Below are 20,553 nucleotides of genomic sequence, written 5' to 3' on the forward strand. Positions count from 1 at the left end.
CTAAACTGTAGCTGTTGCAATCCTGCCTGGGGGGGTGGGGGGTGAGGATGCACGCCTGCAGCGGTTTTAAAGAATCAGAGAGATTACTTCCCGCACCCCATTCCACCCCCCAAAAAAAGATAAAACTGGGTTGATCCCAGTTTTGATTTTTGCAAAAAAAAAATTTGCAAAATTTAACTAAGCACCCAGTTTCCTTGGCTGGCCAAAAATAAATAAATAAATAAATTATTATATTATATTATATTATATTATATTATATTATATTATATTATATTATATTATATTATATTATATTATATTATATTAATTGAATTTATATACCGCCCTACTCCCGAAGGACTCAGGGCGGTGAACAGCCAAATAAAATACATATAATACAAATAATCAATCAATCAATCGCAGCCGGCTTTTCGCACACAGCACACAAGGCAACCCACCCGGCTTGCACGCTCCAAACCCAACCCCACCCCTCCCTCTCCCTCTCTCTCTCTCTTCTATCCCCCCCACCTCCCCTCCCCTCCCCTCCCCAATCGGTTCTGCAATTTCCTCGTGGCATTATGGGACGAAACAAGATGTAGGCCGAGAAGAGCGAGCGGAGAATGCTACGTCGCCGTGGGACGAGGCTTTGCGGCAACCAATCGGGGCGCGGCGTGGCTGAGCCACTGCAAGGGGTGGGACGGCTATTTCAGCGCTTGTGGTGGGGGGTGGGGGTGGGAAAGAGAGGGCAGCTCGCCAGAGGAGGCTTGCTGGGGGAAAGGAGCGGAGGGCGTCGACGCTGCTGCTGCTGCTGCTGTGCTGCGAGCCACCCTCCCTCCCCTTTCTTCCATTGCCGCCGCCAGCGCGCTGTTGCAAGCGAGGGAGAGAGAGATAGAGAGACGCCTCCTTGGCTCGGGCTGGCCGGCCGCTGCGCTGCTCCCGTTTGGCACCCGGAGGGCCGGAGAAGCCAGGAAGCCGGTGGGAGGTGGTGGAGAGAGGCGCGGGGGCGCCTTTGCAAACCTTGCTGCCGTTGCAGGGAAGGGACGCCGGCCGAGGGGCTGCCGTCGTCGTTGACGCGGGTTTCCCAGGCGAACCACTGTTGAAGGGTAAGCTTGGGGTGGGGGGGGGAAGCGGCCGGCTTGTGTGTTTGTATATATATGTGTGTGTGTGTGTGTGCGTGCAACTCGGGGGACTCCCCCGGGGCGTCTTTGCAATGCATGCATGCATGCATGGCGTTTGCATGGAGAGTAAGGAGGAGAGGATCGGGTTGAGAGGAAGGTGGGAGAGGAATTTAGCCCTGGGATGGTTGTGGGGGGGGGGTGCAGCTTCAAAGCGATGCTCCTGTGACTCTCGTTAAATGTTGTACCTTATGCTTCTTGACGAACGTATCTTGTCTTTTTACGCACATTTGCACCAAAGACAAATTCCTTGTGGGTCCAATCACACTTGGCCAATAACAAAAATTGCTATTCTATTCTATTCTATCCTTGGCTGGGAGATGCCGGCGGGGTTTTTTTAACTGCGCTCTGCGCGCGTTTTGTTTTGGTCCACGCCCCTCGCTTGCCCCCCCCTTAAAAGCCCCCTCCTCCTCCGTAACTTGGGGATGGTTGCTGGGAAATGGAGCTTCCCGCCCGCCCTCCCCCCCCACCAGAGTAAAGGAGGCGACTCTCTTTCCCGGGGGGGGGCAGCCGACGCCCGCCTCTCCCGGGGGGGGGCTTCCAAAGCTTGCCGCTCCTCATCCACTTGGGCTTACCTGAGGAGATATGTGGGGGGGGTGGTTGCGCTTTGGGTGGTCTCTGCAGGGTTGGGGGTACTAGTAGAGGCTCTGCTTTTGGGGGAGGGGGGAAGGACACCCACCCACCTACCTACCTTGCAACTCTCCTGGCTTTGATGCTTGGATTCTCACATCTGTCCTTTTAAATATACCTGTAGTCTTAAATCTACCTGTCAATTTGGACCCACCTTGGCCCATAAGTCTGTGACTTTATTTATTTATTATTATTTATTAATAAAATTTATATGCTGCCCTATCTCTGAAGACTCAGGGCGGCTCACAACAATAAAACAAGTTAAAATTATAAAATACATAATGTACGTATATATAAGTTATATTGAAACCCCCAAACTCTAAAAACCCTCTCAGTCCAAGCTACAACATAATGGATGTTATGTGGGAAGACCGGTCCTTTTCTGACTTTTCTCTGACCCCCACCCCACCCCACCCCTCTTTTCCACTGCATGGGGGGGGGGTGGATGGATGGGTACCACTGATCTGAATCCTGTCCATTCTGATCTGCATTCTCTTGGGCTTCCTCCAACCTTCCCATTGGCCTGTTAGAGGAATCTTAGCTCCCCCCTCCCCCCTTTTTTGGGTGGTGGTGGTAAATAGTTTAATCAGCTTTGGGACTTTTTGGGGGGGTCAGGGAGAAAATCTAGCAGGGGGGATTTCTCCTTGCAAGGCGGGAGGTTTGATAAGAATGTCTGGCTTTCATAATATCGAAGGGCAGATTAAAAAAAGAGAGAGAGAAAACCCATAGAGGTGGTCACAGAAAATTGCCTTGTCATGTGGGAAAAGGTAGAGTAACATGACCTGAAATGATGGTGTGTGTGTATATGTGGCTGAGGGATGGCGGGTTCTCGGTTTGCCGGCTTTTAACCTTGTTTCTCCTTTGCAACCCAATGCCTTTATCCCCGTGGACACTTGAGTGAGGAAGCCAAGCTGCTGGATTCTTCTAGAGTCAGTGGCTTTGAAATGGGAGGGGGTGGCTTTTCTTTCTTTCTTTTTTTTTTTTTTTGGCCAGGGTTTTATCATCAGCCAGAACTGTCTTCTCCTAGCCTGCAGGTGGAGTTTCTCTTGGACTGGATCCAAGAAAAGAAGGGGGGCATTGGAACATTCAAATATATCCCCCCCCCAAAAAAGCCGCAAGTGAGGGAACTTCCTTTTGTGCAGCCCCATAAGTGTCTGAGTTGTCTAAAAGGGTGAGAAAGGTCCTCCCCCCCCCTCCCAAAATGAGTAACTGCAACCTGCACAAGGATAGTGGATAATAGTACAATGTACCTCTCCCAAGTAACTTTTAGAGGGGGTGGGGAGGAATCTTTTCCTTATAGGATACATCATCTTTTAAATAGCACTTGTGGTTATAATTAGGACTATAATGGCCGACCGGTTTCTTCTCTAGGGTGCAAAGGGGATCCTGATTAATAGCTCATCCCTGTTATTGGGAAGGGGGAGTTGTCTCAAGATCATCTTATCAAAAGAACAGACGATCTCATCTTCACCCTCTTTTTGGTGGTGGGAGTTCGAAACAACCCCTGGTTGTCTCCTTCCTCTGCTTGCTTGCTTTCTTTTTTTTTTTTTTTGCACAGATGGCAGTGACTGCACATATTATTGTGCTGTGTCAGCCTTCTCCAATCTTGGGGCGCTTCAGGTATTGGATGCTTCAGCAGCTGCCGCCCCGTTCAGCGGTGGCTGCTGGGTGTGGATCCTGGAAACTGAAATCCAGGTTCTGTAATAAGCACGTCCATATGGAAGGATTTGCCTGCTGATAATCCTCATTGTGATGGGTGCACCTTGTCTGATTTTGGTGGTGTAATCTTGGCAGGAAGAGGATGAAAATGGCCTAAATAAATAAATAAATAAATTTCTCTCCTGATCCAGTTTTAGATCACAGATGAGCCTTAGATGGATAACTTGATCTTGCTTTAAAGTCATAGTGGCTAACTCTGGTGAACATATTTATGTGGGTATCTCAGAAGAGGGAACTGCTTGTCCAACCTGGTTTTGAGCTGGAATAAGCCAACATAATGCTTATTTTCCCCCCAAAGAATAACAGCTGAAGTTTAGAGGTAGAATGTATGTTGGAATGTACCAGGTGATGGATAATTACTCCCCATTTATAACTCTCCTGTCTAGCATGGGAGAACACCTGCTACCTTCAGATTTGCTTGTTGAACCGGCCAATGAGAGCCTGAGGATTACAGGTACTCCTCAATTTACAACAACCATTGGGACCAAAATTTCTGTTGCTATGTGAGGCGATTGTTAAGTGAGTCATGATTTTTTTTTTTTTTTGACTTGTCACGATTTTTAAAGGAACCTTCAGATAAGTCAATCATGAAGTTGATAAGAGAAGTGGGTTTCCCTCATTGACTTGGCTTGTCGGAAGCTGGCTAGGAAGGAAAGGAGGTCCCAAATGGTAATCACATGATCCCAGGATGCTGCAACCATTGTAAATACCATGCAGGTTGCAGAGCACCTGTCCAGGGTGCTGAGATGGTCGTAAGTGTGAGGATTAGCTGTAAATTAATTTCTGTGCTGTTGCGACTTCAGCTGCTAAACAAATGGTTGTAAGTCAAGGACTGCCTGTAGTATTGAAATACTGTAGCATGTTGGGAATTTCCCATTTTATGGTTAAGGGTGCTCGTTTTATGGAATGCTTTTTTACTGTTAGTAAACCTTTCCTGTGAGAAGGCTCTCTGTTGAGCCTACTGGGTAAAATAGCTGAAAAATGAGGCCAAACAACATCTACTGAAAAAAATAGCTCTTTTTTTAAAAAAAAAAAACCCTCATGAAAATGCCAAATGCATGATGTGCAAATGCAAAAATTCAACCTTGAAATGGAATCTTAACATTTTGGAGAATTAAACCTTGGCGTGGCTGTTAATGCGATGGGCCCCTCTCCCCTCTTCTTGAATAGCTCTATTTCATGGCTTCAGATCCTTTTTTGGGGTCCCTGCCAAAATGTGAAATTTGCTTAGAATTTGCTGTGTCTTCCACAAAGGGCCTCTCATTCTCAGCATGCTGGCTTCCATTGCCCGACAGAAAGAACTGGGTATCTGGCGGTGGGTGGGCGGGTGGTAAAAACATTGAAATGGGCCATTCCTGGATAGTTCCAGAGTGCCAAGTGACTTTGTAATGGGATTAAAAGGCTAGTGAGACTTGCTTTCAAGGGACAGCGCGCTCCGCAGAACGGGGAAGTGCTAGTGTGTGCTCCCATTAGAAACACTGCCACTCTTACTTGACAATTCATTTTGTATATTTGTAGTTTAGGAAAATTGCAGTCCAGAACATGGATCCTCTTAGCCAGTTTGATTCTGTTCTTTAACAGAAAACATATTTGTAGGGCTGAGTAACTCTGCACTAAGCCATAATTGGCAATCCAGTGGGGAATTTTTTTTTCCAGGAAAAAAATAAGTCTTTTTTCCTTTATTTACTACAAGGGAGTGGCAGATATTTATAGCTGCTTTGCAAATTAGCATGGTGCTTTTTAAAAAAAATAAGATGGTTCCATTAAACCTATTGAAAACCTTACTCAATTGTACTATTGATCATTAAAGGGGAGATAAAACATGCTTTATTAATGAGCTGCTGCCAAAATTCAGCAGCTGATCTTCAGGGACTGCAAAAAGGACATTGCACTGCTGACACAAACTGGTATCATCCATAATGGTTGTGTTAAGGTATCGTGCCATGGCAGAACTGACCCACGTACCTAGAGGACAAATAACAGGCAATTTTCTCTTCATATTATTGGAGAATTAAAGGTGATCTCCCAGAAAGGTGAATGGGTAACAAGGGCAGAATGTTTTTTGGAGACACCCTAGTCCCATTTCCACCCTTTAATGGCCACTCAAATTGTGCCACTGAACTGAGGGAAAAACTGGCTGAACTTTTGATGTGGACTTATCTCCCACTCCCCTCTTGATTTTTGAGTGGGACTAAAATCACACTGCTGAAAAGAGACTTATATTATTTTTATCTTGCCTTTTATTTCTTTTATAAACTACTCAAGGTAGCAAACCTATCTAATAGTCCTATTTTCCCCACAACAACCCTTTTGAGGTGGGTAGGGCTGAGAAAGACTAGCCCAAAGTCACCCAGCCAGCTTTCATGCCTAAAGTGGGACTAGAATTCACTGTCTCCTGGTGATTGGCCCAAAGTTACCTAGCTTGGCTTTCATGCCTAAAATGGAACTAGAACTCACTTTCTCCTGGTGATTGGCCCAAAGTCACCAGGTCAGCTTTCATACCTAAGGTGAAACTCAAACTCAAAGCTGGTTTCTAACCTGGTGATTTAACACTTAATCCCAAGATCAAACTGGCTGCATATTTTAACCGTGGTAGTATGGATGCAAGAAGAAAGAAAAAAAGTTTAGTGTATAGAGACAGGTGTTGTATCTTAATACTATAAAATGGCCTTGAGAGAGACAAGCGCTGTGGCATCTTCTCTAGAAATGCTATTCTCCAGCTGTGATGGGACAATAAATTCCCACACATCTGGAAGAGACCAGTAATCTACATAAGAGGGTGTTGGAATTTGTGCTATTTTTCTTTGGTTAGAAAACTAGGGAGTAACTTCTGTGGCTTTTGGCTTTAATTGCCCGTTGAATATGTGGTTTAGATCAGGGGTCTCCAACCATGGCAACTTTAAGACTTGCGGACTTCAACTCCCAGAATTCCTCAGCCAGCTTTGCTTTGCTGCTGACGAATTCTGGGAGTTGAAGTCCGCAAGTCTTAAAGTTGCCACGGTTGGAGACCCCTGGTTTAGAGCATGTTTAAATGGTCTAAATGGGCATGGCTTTCACTAAGAATTCTGGGAACTGTAGTTTGGTGGAGTTGCTTGCCACCATTCAATACAAATTCATAACTACTTCCTCTGTAAGCATAGCGTAGAGCAGGGGTGGGCAATTAATTTTTCCAAGGGGCCACATGAGAAACTGGGACTGTTGTGGTGGGCCAACCCTGATGCTGCCCTGCCCACTACCACTGCTGTCCCAACCCACTCCTGATGCTTTACTGCTCCCTCACCGCCAAGTCTGCTGACACCCCATTCACTGCCGCCAATGCTGCAGCCCGGATGTGGCCCACACGCCATAAAATACTTAGATCTGGCCTAGAGGACACAGGGTGTGCCATAACTGGCAGAGAATATTGATATCGTGTGAACCAGTAATTTATTTACAAATCTTTTGCTTAACTTCTGCTTCCTCCTTTGATGGGAATTCTTCATCTGTCGTTGTGTTGAGAATACCGTAAGTAGGAAACGTCCCTCATGAAGCTACCATCTCATTCACAGCCTTGAGACTTGGCAACCTTTAAGACTTGTGGGTTTCAACTCCCAGAATTCTTCATCCATACCATGCTGGCTGAGGAATTCTGGGAATTGAAATCCACAAGTCTTAATCTCTCCAAGTTTGAAGACCCCGAATCTAGTTTCCTTTTAAAAGCTGTAATGTCATTGTGTTGGACAGGGGAGAAAATACCAGTTCCATGGATCAAATCCTTCCCCATGTCTGCTGCTTAGGCAGCTGAGTAGAAAGCCACTGTTTTAATAAGTGTAGATACATAACTATTGATGTCTCTTTAACAGCTACTCAGGAACAAATTTTGTGCACTACCAAGTCATTTCAATAGGCAATAGCTATGCAACTTAAGCCTTTGGAACTCTAGCTTTTTAGTAAATGCTGGTGAAATTTCACACACAACATGCCTCACCATCCTTGTAAGCAGCTGAACATCAAGTCCTGTTAGTTTATGCAGTGCATTAGCACTTTGCTTTATCCATTGAAAGGTAAGAAGTAGGAAGATCTCTGCCCCAAGCAGCTTTTATTCGTATTTTGTGCTGCAGAGGGAAATAGAAATAAGAGTAAATGGGAAAATATTTGTCTCTCATTGGTACATCTTTTAAGCTCAGATTTAATGAAGAATATAAATTCATGGCTTGGAGGTTTGAAGCAAAGTGCTGGCATTACATATATATATATATATATAGTAAAGGTTCCCCACACACATATGTGCTAGTTGTTCTCGACTCTAGGGGGCAGTGCTCATCTCTGTTTCAAAGCCGAAGAGCCAGCACTGTCCAAAGATGTCTCCGTGGTCATGTGGCCAGCATGACTAAACGCCAAAGGCGCACGGAACGCTGTTACCTTCCTACCAAGGTGGTCCCTATTTTTCTACTTGCATTTTTGACGTGCTTTTGAACTGCTAGGTTGGCAGAAGCTGGGACAAGTAACAGGAGCTCACCCCGTTATGCGGCACTAGGGATTCGAACCGCTGAACTGCCAACCTTTCAATCGACAAGCTCAGCGTCTTAGCCACTGAGCCACCATGTCCCACAAGTCATATATATCCTGCCTTTAATTTAGGGCTCAGGACTTCCTACATAGTGCTCCCTCCTCCTGTTTCCCCATATTCACTAGGGAATGGGCCTAGCCATTGTTCTGTTTCAACAATACCTTAGTAAAGATATTCCAATCTGGTCTAATGGTTAAGGCACCAGGCTAGAAAGCAAGATACTGTGACTTCTGTCACACACACACTCAGCCCAACCAAAGAGTTGTGGTGGTGGTGAAAATAGGAAAATGAGTTGGGTTTGTTCACCACTTTGAGTTATTTATAAAAGTAATAAAGGCAGAAAATAAATGAACAAACCACTAAATGGAATTGGATGAGTGGAGATCTGTTAAAAGGAGGTGGACATAAAAGGAAAATGTTGGAGTAGACAGGGCTTCTGGCTTCTGAACTAGATAAGAATTTAGATGAAAGGGTTGATAGAGAAACAGTCATCTTAAAAGTGTTTACAAACTAGAAAGGGGCGAAAAATTGATTCTTAAAACATACATCAGCTTTGTAGAAAATTGAGTTCAGCTGTGCAGAACGAAGTTTTGCAGTTCAGTTCATAAGCTGCATTTATCACAAGACGATAAATAATTCTTTAGAGATCACAGTGGCTGGATTTGAATAGCATTATTATTATTATTATTATTATTATTATTATTATTATTATTAGTCATATTTCTATGCCGCCCACTCTCCGAGGGCTCTGGGCGGCTTACACCAAAGACAGTATACTAAATAGCATATTGCGTTGCCCCCAACAATCTGGGTCCTCATTTTACCCACCTCGGAAGGATGGAAGGCTGAGAACCTTGAGCCGGTGAGATTTGATCCTCTGATCTGCTGAACTAGCAGTCAGCTGAAGTAGCTGCAGTACTGCACTCTTAACCACTGCGGCATCTCGGCTCTCATTCTAAAACCATGGTAAATCATGTTTAGGGATAGTGGCCAGCAGTCTTTTCAGCCTCAGGAGTAGTCCTTGCCGTCCCTTGGGGGTGTTTCACTAGCATTCTAGTGTTTTGGGGTAATAATATATTTGCTACTTTATGGTAAATGTTATTTTACAAAGCATACACAATTCTAGGGTAAAGTGAGACTTGCTAGTCTTACCAGTCTGCATTTTGAGGGTTTAATGCTTGGGTGTAACGCTTGCCTTACAACCATTGAAGTTACAACATTGAAAACAGTTACAGCGGATTCTCCCACTTATGACTGTTGTACCATCCCTGTGGTCATGTGATCAAAATTCGGGTCACTGTCTATTTATGATGGTTGCAGCATTCCAGGTCATGTGGTTGCCGTGTACAATCCTTCCCAGCTGACTTCGGACTAGCAAAGTCAATGGAGGAAGCTGGATTTGCTTAAACTATTTGCATGATTCACTAAACAACCAATAAAAGAGAATATTTGTAGCTCAGGGTTGAAATGAGAGATCCTTGAAGCTCTCTGAGCTTGGTTGTTTTCTTGCAGACGTTTCCTTACCCAAACTTGATGATGTTACCTAGTTGGGTAATGAAACATCTGCAAGAAAGCAGCCAAGCTTAGAGACTACCAAGGAGTCCTCACATGCCTTGTTTAGCAATGGAAACTCTAACCCTAATTAAGTGGAGGACTAGCTATAATTACTAATATGTGACTGGATATGTGAGCAATTTTTTTTATTGCTTAACTCGTGCTTGTAGGTCAACTTGAACACAGAATAATAAGAGTTATTAGAATAGAATAATTGTCCAAACTAGTATGGGGTCTCCAAGCAGGACAAATTGTCCTCCAAGCAGGACAATAGTTTGGACAAGTCTTATGTCTTTGCATATCACAACCTGACTTACTTCATATATTAATAGCTCTGGCTGAAAGATAGAATTGATAAAAGGGAGGCATAGTTCTGTGTATGTGTGTGTCTCCGGGCAGTGCAGCAAACTTTTTTTTATTTATATGCAACATTTCCTGGCCTTTCTTCTAACCTGAGAGCCACCATAATTACTTGCAAGGGAAGTTAAAGCCAACACGTGTCACCATGTAAATGGACACAACTTGCATCAGATGTGCCTCGTGTTAACATTTGCATAGAGACGTTACGATGCGTGTATTATTTGATATTGCTTATTTCAGATACTTAACATAAATAAGCATTGCATGGATTTCAGGCTGAATAAGTATCTGCTTGGTTTTCTTGACAATCTTTTTGCAAATCGTCTGATAGGTCCCAACAGGCTAGCCGTGGTGTCGAATTGGAGATTTCTCTCTGCAGTGAAATTTTAGTTTGTTTCAACCATTGTTCCTTGAAGTGCTGAGTTGGCACATTGGATTAAGCCGCCTCTAGATTTACAACCACAGTGACTCAGTTTATGTACATGCTAAGCCAAAACCATATTACTGATTAAGCCACCCTCCCTCCCTTGAATAATCAATACATTAGTATGAATCAATATTAAGTATGAATTAATTGTGGTTTGTTCATCCATAATGAACTGGTTCACACATCATGGCATAATGTAATTTGGTTTTAATATGGTAGATATGAACAATATCACCATTCAGGTGAGTTCCCAGAATTCCTAGATAGACATAACAGGTGAGAATTTCAACAGGAGGACTCACCACAGTTAATCTAAAGCAGGGGTCTCCAACCTTGGCAACTTTAAGCTGGCTGAGGAACTCTGGGAATTGAAGTCCACAAGTCTTAAAGTTGCCAAGGTTGGAGGCCCCTGATCTAAAGTACAGGTAGTCTTCAGTTTACAACTGGACTAGGAATTCATTAAGCATGGGCATTAAGTGAGTAATCATGTGACCACACCCTATTCTACACACTTTTTTGCTGTATGTCTATGGAGAGTCTCAGTCATCCAGGTCATGGTTGTCCCAAAGGTGCTTTTTTCAGGAGGCAACTGGACTTTCTGGTTTTTCTTAGAAGATGTTTCGCTTCTCATCCAAGAAGCATCTTCAGCTCTGACTGGATGGTGGGGAATGGAAGGATTTATATTCCTTGCATACAGCGGGTCATTTGGTTGAAGAAACCCATTAGGACAAAGTTCAGCAGTCCATCTGCATTTCAAAGACAAAAGGCCACTCTTTTGAGGACAGCAAAGTCCACATTTTGGACAGAGAAGACTTCTGGTTTGAAAGGGGGGGTGTCAAAGAAGCCATCTATGTCAGCCCTCTCAACAGAGGGGGAGAGAGATGACATCATCTATCTCCAGTCTACAACATGGTCCTTTCAGCAGTTCCAAGAAGGCGCCTCACTCATTTGTACCGCTCAGGTGACCCTGAAGACACAGATAAATCTCCAGGTGGTCTTAATGACTCACTAAAAGTATGCAAATGACCAGCTGTCTGCAAGGAGTATGAATCCTTCCATTCCCCACCTTTGGGGACTTTTTTTGCTGTACTCATTACCATAGTCATTGAGACACATAGTGATTATGACTTGTGACCTTCCTTGCTCATTCTAGGTGGATTAGTGACTTCTTAAATTTGTGAAGATGCCTGTGCGCTTGTGAGAAATAGTCCTGTGTTTAGTGGGGTTGAATTCCCCAGTAACATCTAAGAGTGATGGATATTCTTTCAGCGATATGGAATTTCCTGCTTCCTTTATAGAATAGCTGTAGTTAATGACCAGTGTAACTTCCTGCTTCTTCTATAGAATTACCTGTACTTATCCATCCTTACCTTCAACAGATAATAAAGCAAGGCTGCAGTGTTTTGGGTGCTTTCTTGAAAATGACACCTGGGATAAATGTAACTCTGACTTGGTCTTCATCTCCTGTATCTTCCCACAGGTCCATCATGTCTGACAGAAAGGCTGTGATCAAAAATGCTGACATGTCCGAGGACATGCAGCAGGATGCTGTCGATTGTGCTACGCAGGCCATGGAGAAGTACAATATAGAGAAGGATATTGCAGCATACATCAAGAAGGTATGTTTCTGTTTGCGAAGAGCAAGGGGGTGGGGTGGGATTGTATTGTATTGTATAGCCCTACATGTAGTCCTTGACCTGTGACCCTAATAGAGCCTGCCTGTTAATGGTTGTAAGTTGTGAACAGTTGTAAAGTGAGTCATCCACGCGACTGACCCAATTTTACAATGTGCTTTTGGGCAGTTGCGTTAAGCAAATCGCTTTGGTTATTAAACAAATTCGTTGGCAATGGGGCAAGTTTTGCTGAAAATAGGAAGCATGTCATATGTCAATGAAAACTCAATCATCCAGGCCAAAGGTATCTTAAAAGTTTAAATAATGCAGTTTAAAAAACGAACAGCGGTAGATGCAAGCATTTCGTATTGACTAGTCCAGGGGTCTCCAACCTTGGCAACTTTAAGACTTGTGGACTTCAACTCCCAGAATTCTCCAGCCAGCATAGCACATCTGATGACATGTGATGTCATCTACCCTGAAATAAGTGCTTGGCCTTATTGCCATGCGCTCAAAAGCCCGATTGGGTTTATTATCAGGGGATGTCTTATTTTGGGGAAAACAGGGTATTTCTGGAAAAACCTCAAACGAATTTTAAAAGCAGTTAACAGCTTTTCTGTAACTGCTGTATTTGATTTAGAAGATTCTGTCCGATAATTATAGAAGGGAAGTTTGCCCATCACAGATAGTTTCCTTAAGCAAGGAATCATAGTCAACCAGCATTTGCTGGCTGGGGAATTTTGGGAGTTGAAATCCAAAGCATCTCAATAGTTGCCAAGTTTGAAAAACAGTCATAAACCACAATTAGTGTCTTAATACAAAATAGTTAAACCAACACTGAAAAAAATTTACTGCAATTTCGGGTAATGACTATACCGAAACAAGGCAGTATAATTGGCCTGTCTAAATTCTGTGTGCACTGTTGATTGCAGTTTTCTCCTGGCCTGTAACCCAGGGACAGAACATACATGTTTTGTCTGAGTAACTCTCTCTGAATTGGAAGGCTTAATATTGTGTTCTGCTTCCAATTATTTATTTTTTTTAAATTCAGTTAGACAAAATAAACATTAAGTGGGGATTTGTTTAAAGGGATACTTTCTACGGGAACCAGATCCAAACTGATTTGCAAGAGTTGTTAACAATAAAAACTTTTTGGAAGAGTTGAGTGCGCTTAATGGATTGGGGAACAGAGTTAAGATTAGGTGCAGTTAACTCAGCTGCCTATCTCTGCAGATTCAGAATCTCTGGATGGTTTAAGTAGATTTAATTTACTTCATTAAATTGTTATAAATTAATTTATAAAATTCTATAAACTAATTAGTTTTATGAATTAAAATTATAAATTAAATTAAGTAGATTAAGAAGATTTGGGTTTCAGGATGTGAGGGAAAAATAACTGGCAATGCAAAGCTGCCAAAAAAAGCCAACACAGTTCTAGGCTGCATAAACAGAGGGATTAGAATCAAGATCACATGAAGTGTTAATACCACTTTATAATACCTTGGTAAGGCCACACTTGGAATACTGCATTCAGTTTTGGTTGCCACGATGTAAAAAAAAAGATGTTGAGACTCTAGAAAGAGTGCAGAGAAGAGCAACAAAGATAATTAGGGGACTGGAGGCTAAAACATAGGAAGAACGGTTGCAGGAACTGGGTATGTCTAGTTTAATGAAAAGAAGGACTAGGGGAGACATGATAGCAGAGTTCCAACATCTCGGGCTGCCACAAAGAAGAGGGAGTCAAGCTATTCTCCAAAGCACCTGAAGGCAGGACAAGAAGCAATGGGTGGAAACTAATCAAGGAGAGAAGCAACCTAAGAACTAAGGAGAAATTTCCTGACAGTTAGAATTAATCAGTGGAACAACTTGCCTCCAGAAATTGCGAATGCTCCAACACTGGAAGTTTTAAAGAAGATGTTGGATAACCATTTGTCTGAGGGTTTCCTGCCTAAGCAGGGGGTTGGACTAGAAGACCTCCAAGGTCCCTTCCAACTCTGTTATTCTATTCTTTTCTAAATGTGGAAAAGCCAGGTATTAGTAAATACAGGTGATCCTCAAGACCATTCATTTACTGACCATTTGAAGTTACAGCGGCACTGAAAAAAGTAACATACAACCAATCCTTGCACCTATCAACCATCACAGCATTCCCCACAGTCACATGATCACAATTAAGGTGCTTGGCAACCAGCATAAATTTATGATAGTTGCACACAGAACTGAGTCACTGCTTAACACATACATTAAACCAAAAAATCATCACAGTGGGATCCCAGGTGCTCTTTGAGCTTGGTTGTTTCCTTGCAGATGAATCATTGCCAAACTAGGTTATTCATCATGACTGATAATGTTATCCAGTGTGGTCCTGATACATCCACAAGAAAACAGCCAAACTCCAAGAGCACCAAGGACCTCCAGAGTTTCAACCCTGAGCTACAAATAATCTCTTCTAAATCACTGTGTTTGCGTTCAGGCAACATGTCAAATTGAAACCAGGCACACATTTATGAACCCATGGATCATATGTATTTTTTTTTTCAATGAGCATAATGCCTTATTAAAAGGAAGAGGCCCCACTCTATGTGGTGTGTCTATTTTATAACACTTGTATATGTAACAATTTTCCCATGCATGGGAAAATTGTGCCTAAATAAAAGATGCTTATGACTCCCGATTCAAAATGTAAAGTGTCGGATGTTTGCTCTGTCATTGCCAAAGTGTCAGATGTTTGCTACAAAAGGAATTTAGGTCTTTGTAATATGAATTTGAGGCTTTCTCTTTCAATGTTTAAATCCTTAAAGTTGCCAATCCTTTTAGACAGCAGCAGGGTGGATTTGATTTAAATCGAGTTGATTTAAATCACAATTTAAATCATGATTTAAATCACTAGTAAAAAGGCTTGATTTAAATCAACTTGATTTAAATCATAATTTTTAAAGAGCAACTGTCATCTCTGCTATTCCTTTGACCCACTGTTGACTCACCGATAGTCCCAGTGTTGCAGAATATACAGCCTCATGCTACATAACTAAGCTCCATTTCATGCTGAATAAACTACATTATTTATGTATCTTAAATAGAAAACTATCTTACGATAGATTTTTACCCCAAAAGTTTTTTATTAAAATAAATTCGATAAAAATCAAAAAAATCCAATTTAAATAAAAAAAATCCGATTTTTTTAATTTTTTTTTAAAAAAATCATTGATTTTTATCCACCCTGAGTACACAGTATTTCTGTAGTTCTAAACTCTTTAATCATCACATCCCAACATTAAAAATTTCATTTCCGTTTCAAGCAAAAAGCCCCAAAGTAACCTTCGTGTAGAAACAAAGGTAGACAACATCTTTTCTTTAATTAAAATAGTTTTACCATCTAGGACAGTTCCATTAACTTCACCAACCATTCTTCCATTGTGGAAATCTGTAGATTGGAAAACATTGATGCGTTAAATGGAAAATGGATGTAAATTTCCTGAGAAAATGTGGTAGGTGCCAATTTGGAAAGGAGGAGGAATATCTCGTTATCTAGAATTCAAAAGAGCAGTTAACTTAACTTGCAATGAAACCTGCAACCATATGCGGTCGTGAAGTGAACTAATTGTTTCATATGGGCTAGATTTGCTGAAAACTGGAAGTAAAAGCTTGTTTTTAGCACCAAAAAAATAAATAAATAAATTGCAAAATGTTGATATGACCATGTCCCGTGGCCAGTTGCTGAGTGCCCAAAATGCAGTCATATGACCTTGGGGCGGGGGTGCATTGGAACTTTGGAACCAGATTATTTATATCCCTTGAGAGGCCCATTGGAACTTCAAATGGTCACAAGTCAAGGACTGTCTAAAAAATACATTTTCATGACTTAATAGGTATGCTTCGCTTCATGTATGATGCAGTTTACAGGCCATGGAGAGTGAGATTTTATTTTGAAAAATCATTGAAATGATCAGAGGCAGACAGCTGGATATTAAGTCTTTGAGGTTCCCACCTTCCCTTAGCCTACCCCATACAAGTAGTCCTTGACTTGCCACCACTATTGAGCCCAAAATTTTATGTTGCTAAGCGGGACATCTGTTAAATGAGTTTTGCAACCTTTTCTTGCCACTTTGCTGCAGTTTTAAATAAATCATGATTAAGTTAGTAACATGGTTGTTAAGTGAATCTAGCTTCCCCATTGTCTTGCTTGTCAGAAGGGTGCAAAAGTGATTTTGCATCATTCTGGGACACTGCAACCGTCATAAATATGAACCAGTTGCCAAACTTCTGAATTTTGGTCATATGACCATGGTATGCTGTAATGGTTGTGTAAGCATCATAAGTCACTTTTTTCAGTGCCCTGGTGACTTCAAACAGTCACTAAATGAACCTGTTGTAAGTTGAGGACTACCTGTATTCCCAGGGCAAGGGATCAAGGTAGTTGTAGCCAAGAATATTTGAAGGAATTCCTCAGCCAGCCATGCTGGCTGGGGAATTCTGGGCATTAAAGTCCCCAAATCTTAAAAGTTAACAAGGTTGGACAGCTAACTGTATAGAGTAGTGTTTCTTAACCTTGGCCACTTTAAGATGTGTGGACTTCAACTCCCAGAATTCCCCAGTCAGCTGTGCTGTGCTGGGGAATTCTGGGAGTTGAAGGCCACACATCTTAAAAGTGGTCCAGGTTGAGAAACACCGGTATAGAGCATTGTTTCTCAACCTGGTCTGGGGAATTCTGGGAGTTGAAATCCACACAGTTTAAAGCTGCCAAAGTTGTGAAACACTCCTGTGGTGAAAGATAACCAGAGGCCAATGATCACTTTAGGGACAATAGCAAAAGGATCAATTCAGTCTACAGAAGGCCCACAGCGTTACATTTTTTTCCCCTTGTATTTTTGTCAAGAAAACCACAGGGATAAAAAATTGAAACCAATTGGCAATTTATGGAGACCATCTACTGTAACTGAGTTTTTGGTAAGAGTCTGATAGATCAATGAAGGGGCAGTTTCCCTTATACAGCTGCCATTTTGACTTTTTTGACCCCCCCCCCCCCCAATTGCTCAGGGCTGGTCCAGAAATTCAAGATGGTGGCCTCCACCCTGCAGTCAAAGCCAAAGCCCTTTTCTACATTAGAGTAGAGTAGAGTAGAATAGAATAGAATAGAATAGAATAGAATAGAATAGAATAGAATTCTTTATTATTATTATATTAGATACATTCGTCAAGAATCATAAGGTACAACACTTAATGATAGTCATAGGCTACAAATAAGCAGTCAAATCATATTAGGAAACAATATAAATCATAAGGATACAAGCAACAAGGTTACAGTCATACAGTCATACGTGGGAGGAGATGGGTGATAGGAACAATGAGAAGATTAATAGTAGTGCAGACTTAGTAAATAGTTTGGCAGTGTTGAGGGGAATTATTTGTTTAGCAGAGTGATGGCGTTTGGGAAATTTCACGGCAGGCCTCGTTTTCTTTTCCAACTCCAGACGCTCATGTCACCTTCTTTTCTCCCTTTACAAGCCGAGACTTGAGTGCATGTCTGAAAATGCTCTGTGAACAAACCGCCGATTTTCACCTTTCCTTCCCGCTTTTGCTTATTTCCTCAGGAATTTGACAAGAAATACAACCCCACCTGGCACTGCATCGTGGGCAGGAACTTCGGTAGCTATGTAACGCATGAGACGAAGCACTTCATTTACTTCTACTTGGGCCAAGTGGCGATTCTTCTCTTCAAATCCGGCTAGGGGTTCAGGCCAGCGCCTGTGGGGGTCACGGCTGGTGAGGAACATGGACTGTAGCACTAAAGACAGGCTCCAGCTCTTTAACCATGGCTGCGCCACTGCATGGACTCGATACTATATTTAATGTGTATATGTTGCCGTAAAAAATACCTACAATTCTCATTTCTTTCTCTGTTTTGGGGGGATTGCCTAGGAGAAGAAAGGCAGCGTATTATCCCCTCTTCCTCCTCCTCTTCTTTTATCTTTTTTTTCCCCCTTTTATGTTCCTGCTTCTTATTTTTTCTGTTCTTTTGCACTAGGAGAACTGTAAAATGCTTCAACAATGGCCTTTAAGTGAGAAGAAGAAATGAAATGAAATAATACAATAAAATAAGAAACTTCAATTCCACAAAACAAATCTTTGGGTTTAACTTTCTTGCAGAAGGCTGGAGGTCTAACCCTAGCAGAGGAAAGAAAAAAATAAAAACTCTTGTTAGGTGTAGAATCTGTCGTCAAAGTTAACTAAATTATTTTTAAATTCCTGTCAAAAGCTTCCTCTTCCCAAAATGGCACTATTGTCCCATGAAGTCGCCTTAAAAGTGATTGGAGGCAGCCCTGGGTGTGCGCGTGTATCTGTGTGTTGTCTTGGCCCAGTTTTCTTTGCTTTTCTTGGACTCGCCCGTGCTGCCTCCAACACAAATTGAGCAAAACAAAGCTGATACGGATTTGCAAAATGCGTGATATCCTCTTTGAGGAGACAGACACCCCCACCCCACCCCATCCAGAATCGGCTGGCCTGGTCTGTTATCGGCATTTCCAAAGCATTTTTCAAATGAAAGATGTCTACTCTTGTGTGTCCAAGATTCTGTCGTGATGCCCAATGGTTGTGATCAGGATTTTCTATGCCCCTGTTTTTTGAGTCCGTACAGTATTGCCTTATTGTAGCTCACGTCCTCTCGTTGTGCAGGGAAGATCCTGTCCGAAATCAGTGGCTTAAATGTTGCTGTGCTTTAAATGTCTCCAGTAAAGATGGATAGACCATCATCTTAGAGGCTGAACCCCAGTCTCTCTTCTGTTGGCTTTCTATTCTGGTCCCCTTTTGACCCAACAAAAGGAGGGGTCAACAGGAGCAGCTCTGTACCCTAACCAGCTCCTGAACGTGCAAGAAAAGGTCGTTTCTGGGCTTTCTTAGCTTCCTTAGTCTATGGTTGTACAGGAATACTTCTAAGTTCTGTTGCAACAATAAAAATAAAATAAAATGGGATTTTTTTCTTTTTTCTTTTTGCAAAGGTTCCATACGAAATGCAGTGATAGCTTTAACATCTCTGGTTGCTTTTCGCAGTTCAAAGAGCCTATAGAAATTCTTGGGTGGGTGGAGAGGGAAAAGAGTTCTCTTAAAAACAAAGGGGAGTGAAGAAGAAGCAAGACTTTTATTGAAGGAGCACTTTTAACTCCTGGATTCATGGAGATTCTCGGTCATCCAGGCCATGGTGGTCCCAAAATTGCTTTTTCAAAAGGCAAGTGGACTTCCTTAGTTCTTTTTCCTTCGAAAAGCTTTCCCTTCTCATCCAAGAACTGAAGAAGCTTCTTGGATGACAAGCAAAACGTCTTCAAGGAAAAAAACAAAAGTCCAATTAATTGCCTTTTGAAAAAAAAAAGCCCCATGGGATGAAATGTGAAAATATGGCCCCTGTCTTCCCATTCGATACCCAGAGGTTATTGGTTAGAGAAATAGGGCAGTCACCCCTCATTTATAGGGGGAGAGGGCTGTGTCTGAAAGAACAGGACAGATCCAAATCAAAAGGAAAAACCTGCGCTGTGGGCCGAATCCAAAGCAAACCAAAAAAAAACCCCACAGGCTCTCTGTAGAAACTTTCCTGAAACAAAACAAATGTTAAAAAGTTGGAACGGCTGTTGTGTTGAATGTTTACCGATAACTTTTTTTCCCATCCAAGAGGCAGGGAGGCAGTGGCAAAGTAAGTGCCTGGGGTCCTACAGAAAACACCGCCCTTCATTGGAAATAAAAATGAGAAGATTTGTCTTGTTTCTTTAATTCTGTGCATGAGTCTAACTGTGAATAAGCTCAACTTAAGTCATGGAGGGCGAGAAACTTTAAATCCTTTCCATCCTAACCGCAGTTGCTCAGACTAACCCTTTTTATTTTTCAAAAACATTAAAATCAAATTGACACATTTAAGAACGTTGTTGAGTTTTGTTTTTGGGGTGTGTGGGGGGGGGTCAGAGTGGAATATGTACACAATTTGGGGTATTGTGGGAGAGGTGCTAAATTACGGGTAATCCTCGACTTGCGACAGTTCATTTAGTGACTTCGAAATTACAACGGCACTGGGGGAAAAAATGCCATGATTGTTTTTCACACTTGTGACCGTTGCAGCATTCCCGTGGTCACGCAATCAAAATCCAGACACTGCAACTGACTTAAGTTTATGACAGACACACACAGTATCCTGGGGCAGGGGTGGGCAGCTGTGGCCCTTTTTATAACCTGTGGACTTCAACTCCCAGAATTCCTGAGACAGTTTGGCTGTCTCAGGAATTCTGGGAGTTGAAGTCCACAGGTTGTAAAAAGGGCCACAGTTGCCCACCCCTGTCCTGGGGTCATGTGATCACCTTTAGTGACCTGACAAAAGTTAGTGAGGAAGCCAGATTCATTTTAACAATCATGTTACTTAACTGCAGTGATTCACTTAACTATGGCAATGAGGTCGTAAAATGAGGCAAAATTCATGTAATAGCTCGCTTAGCGATTGAAATTGGTGCCTTGGTGGAACAGCGGACTAAAGCACTGTTAAGTAGCACTTAGCTGCCAGCTGCCTGCAAT

General features: G+C 42.3%; 1 protein-coding gene across 1 annotated transcript; it reads left to right on the plus strand.

Annotated features, from left to right (window-relative positions):
• Positions 1–734: 734 nt before the first annotated feature.
• DYNLL2 (dynein light chain LC8-type 2) lies at positions 735–19,908 on the plus strand. The gene is made up of 3 exons (XM_034420720.3): positions 735–1,082; positions 11,874–12,012; positions 17,598–19,908. Exons 2-3 carry the CDS (start codon positions 11,881–11,883, stop codon positions 17,733–17,735), a joined length of 270 nt encoding a protein of 89 aa, XP_034276611.1. The 5' UTR covers positions 735–1,082; positions 11,874–11,880; the 3' UTR covers positions 17,736–19,908.
• Positions 19,909–20,553: the final 645 nt, after the last annotated feature.

The sequence above is a fragment of the Pantherophis guttatus genome, chromosome 1, assembly GCF_059756535.1.
Source record: "Pantherophis guttatus breed Tessera chromosome 1, ASM5975653v1, whole genome shotgun sequence".
NCBI classification, from domain to species: Eukaryota; Metazoa; Chordata; class Lepidosauria; order Squamata; family Colubridae; genus Pantherophis; species Pantherophis guttatus.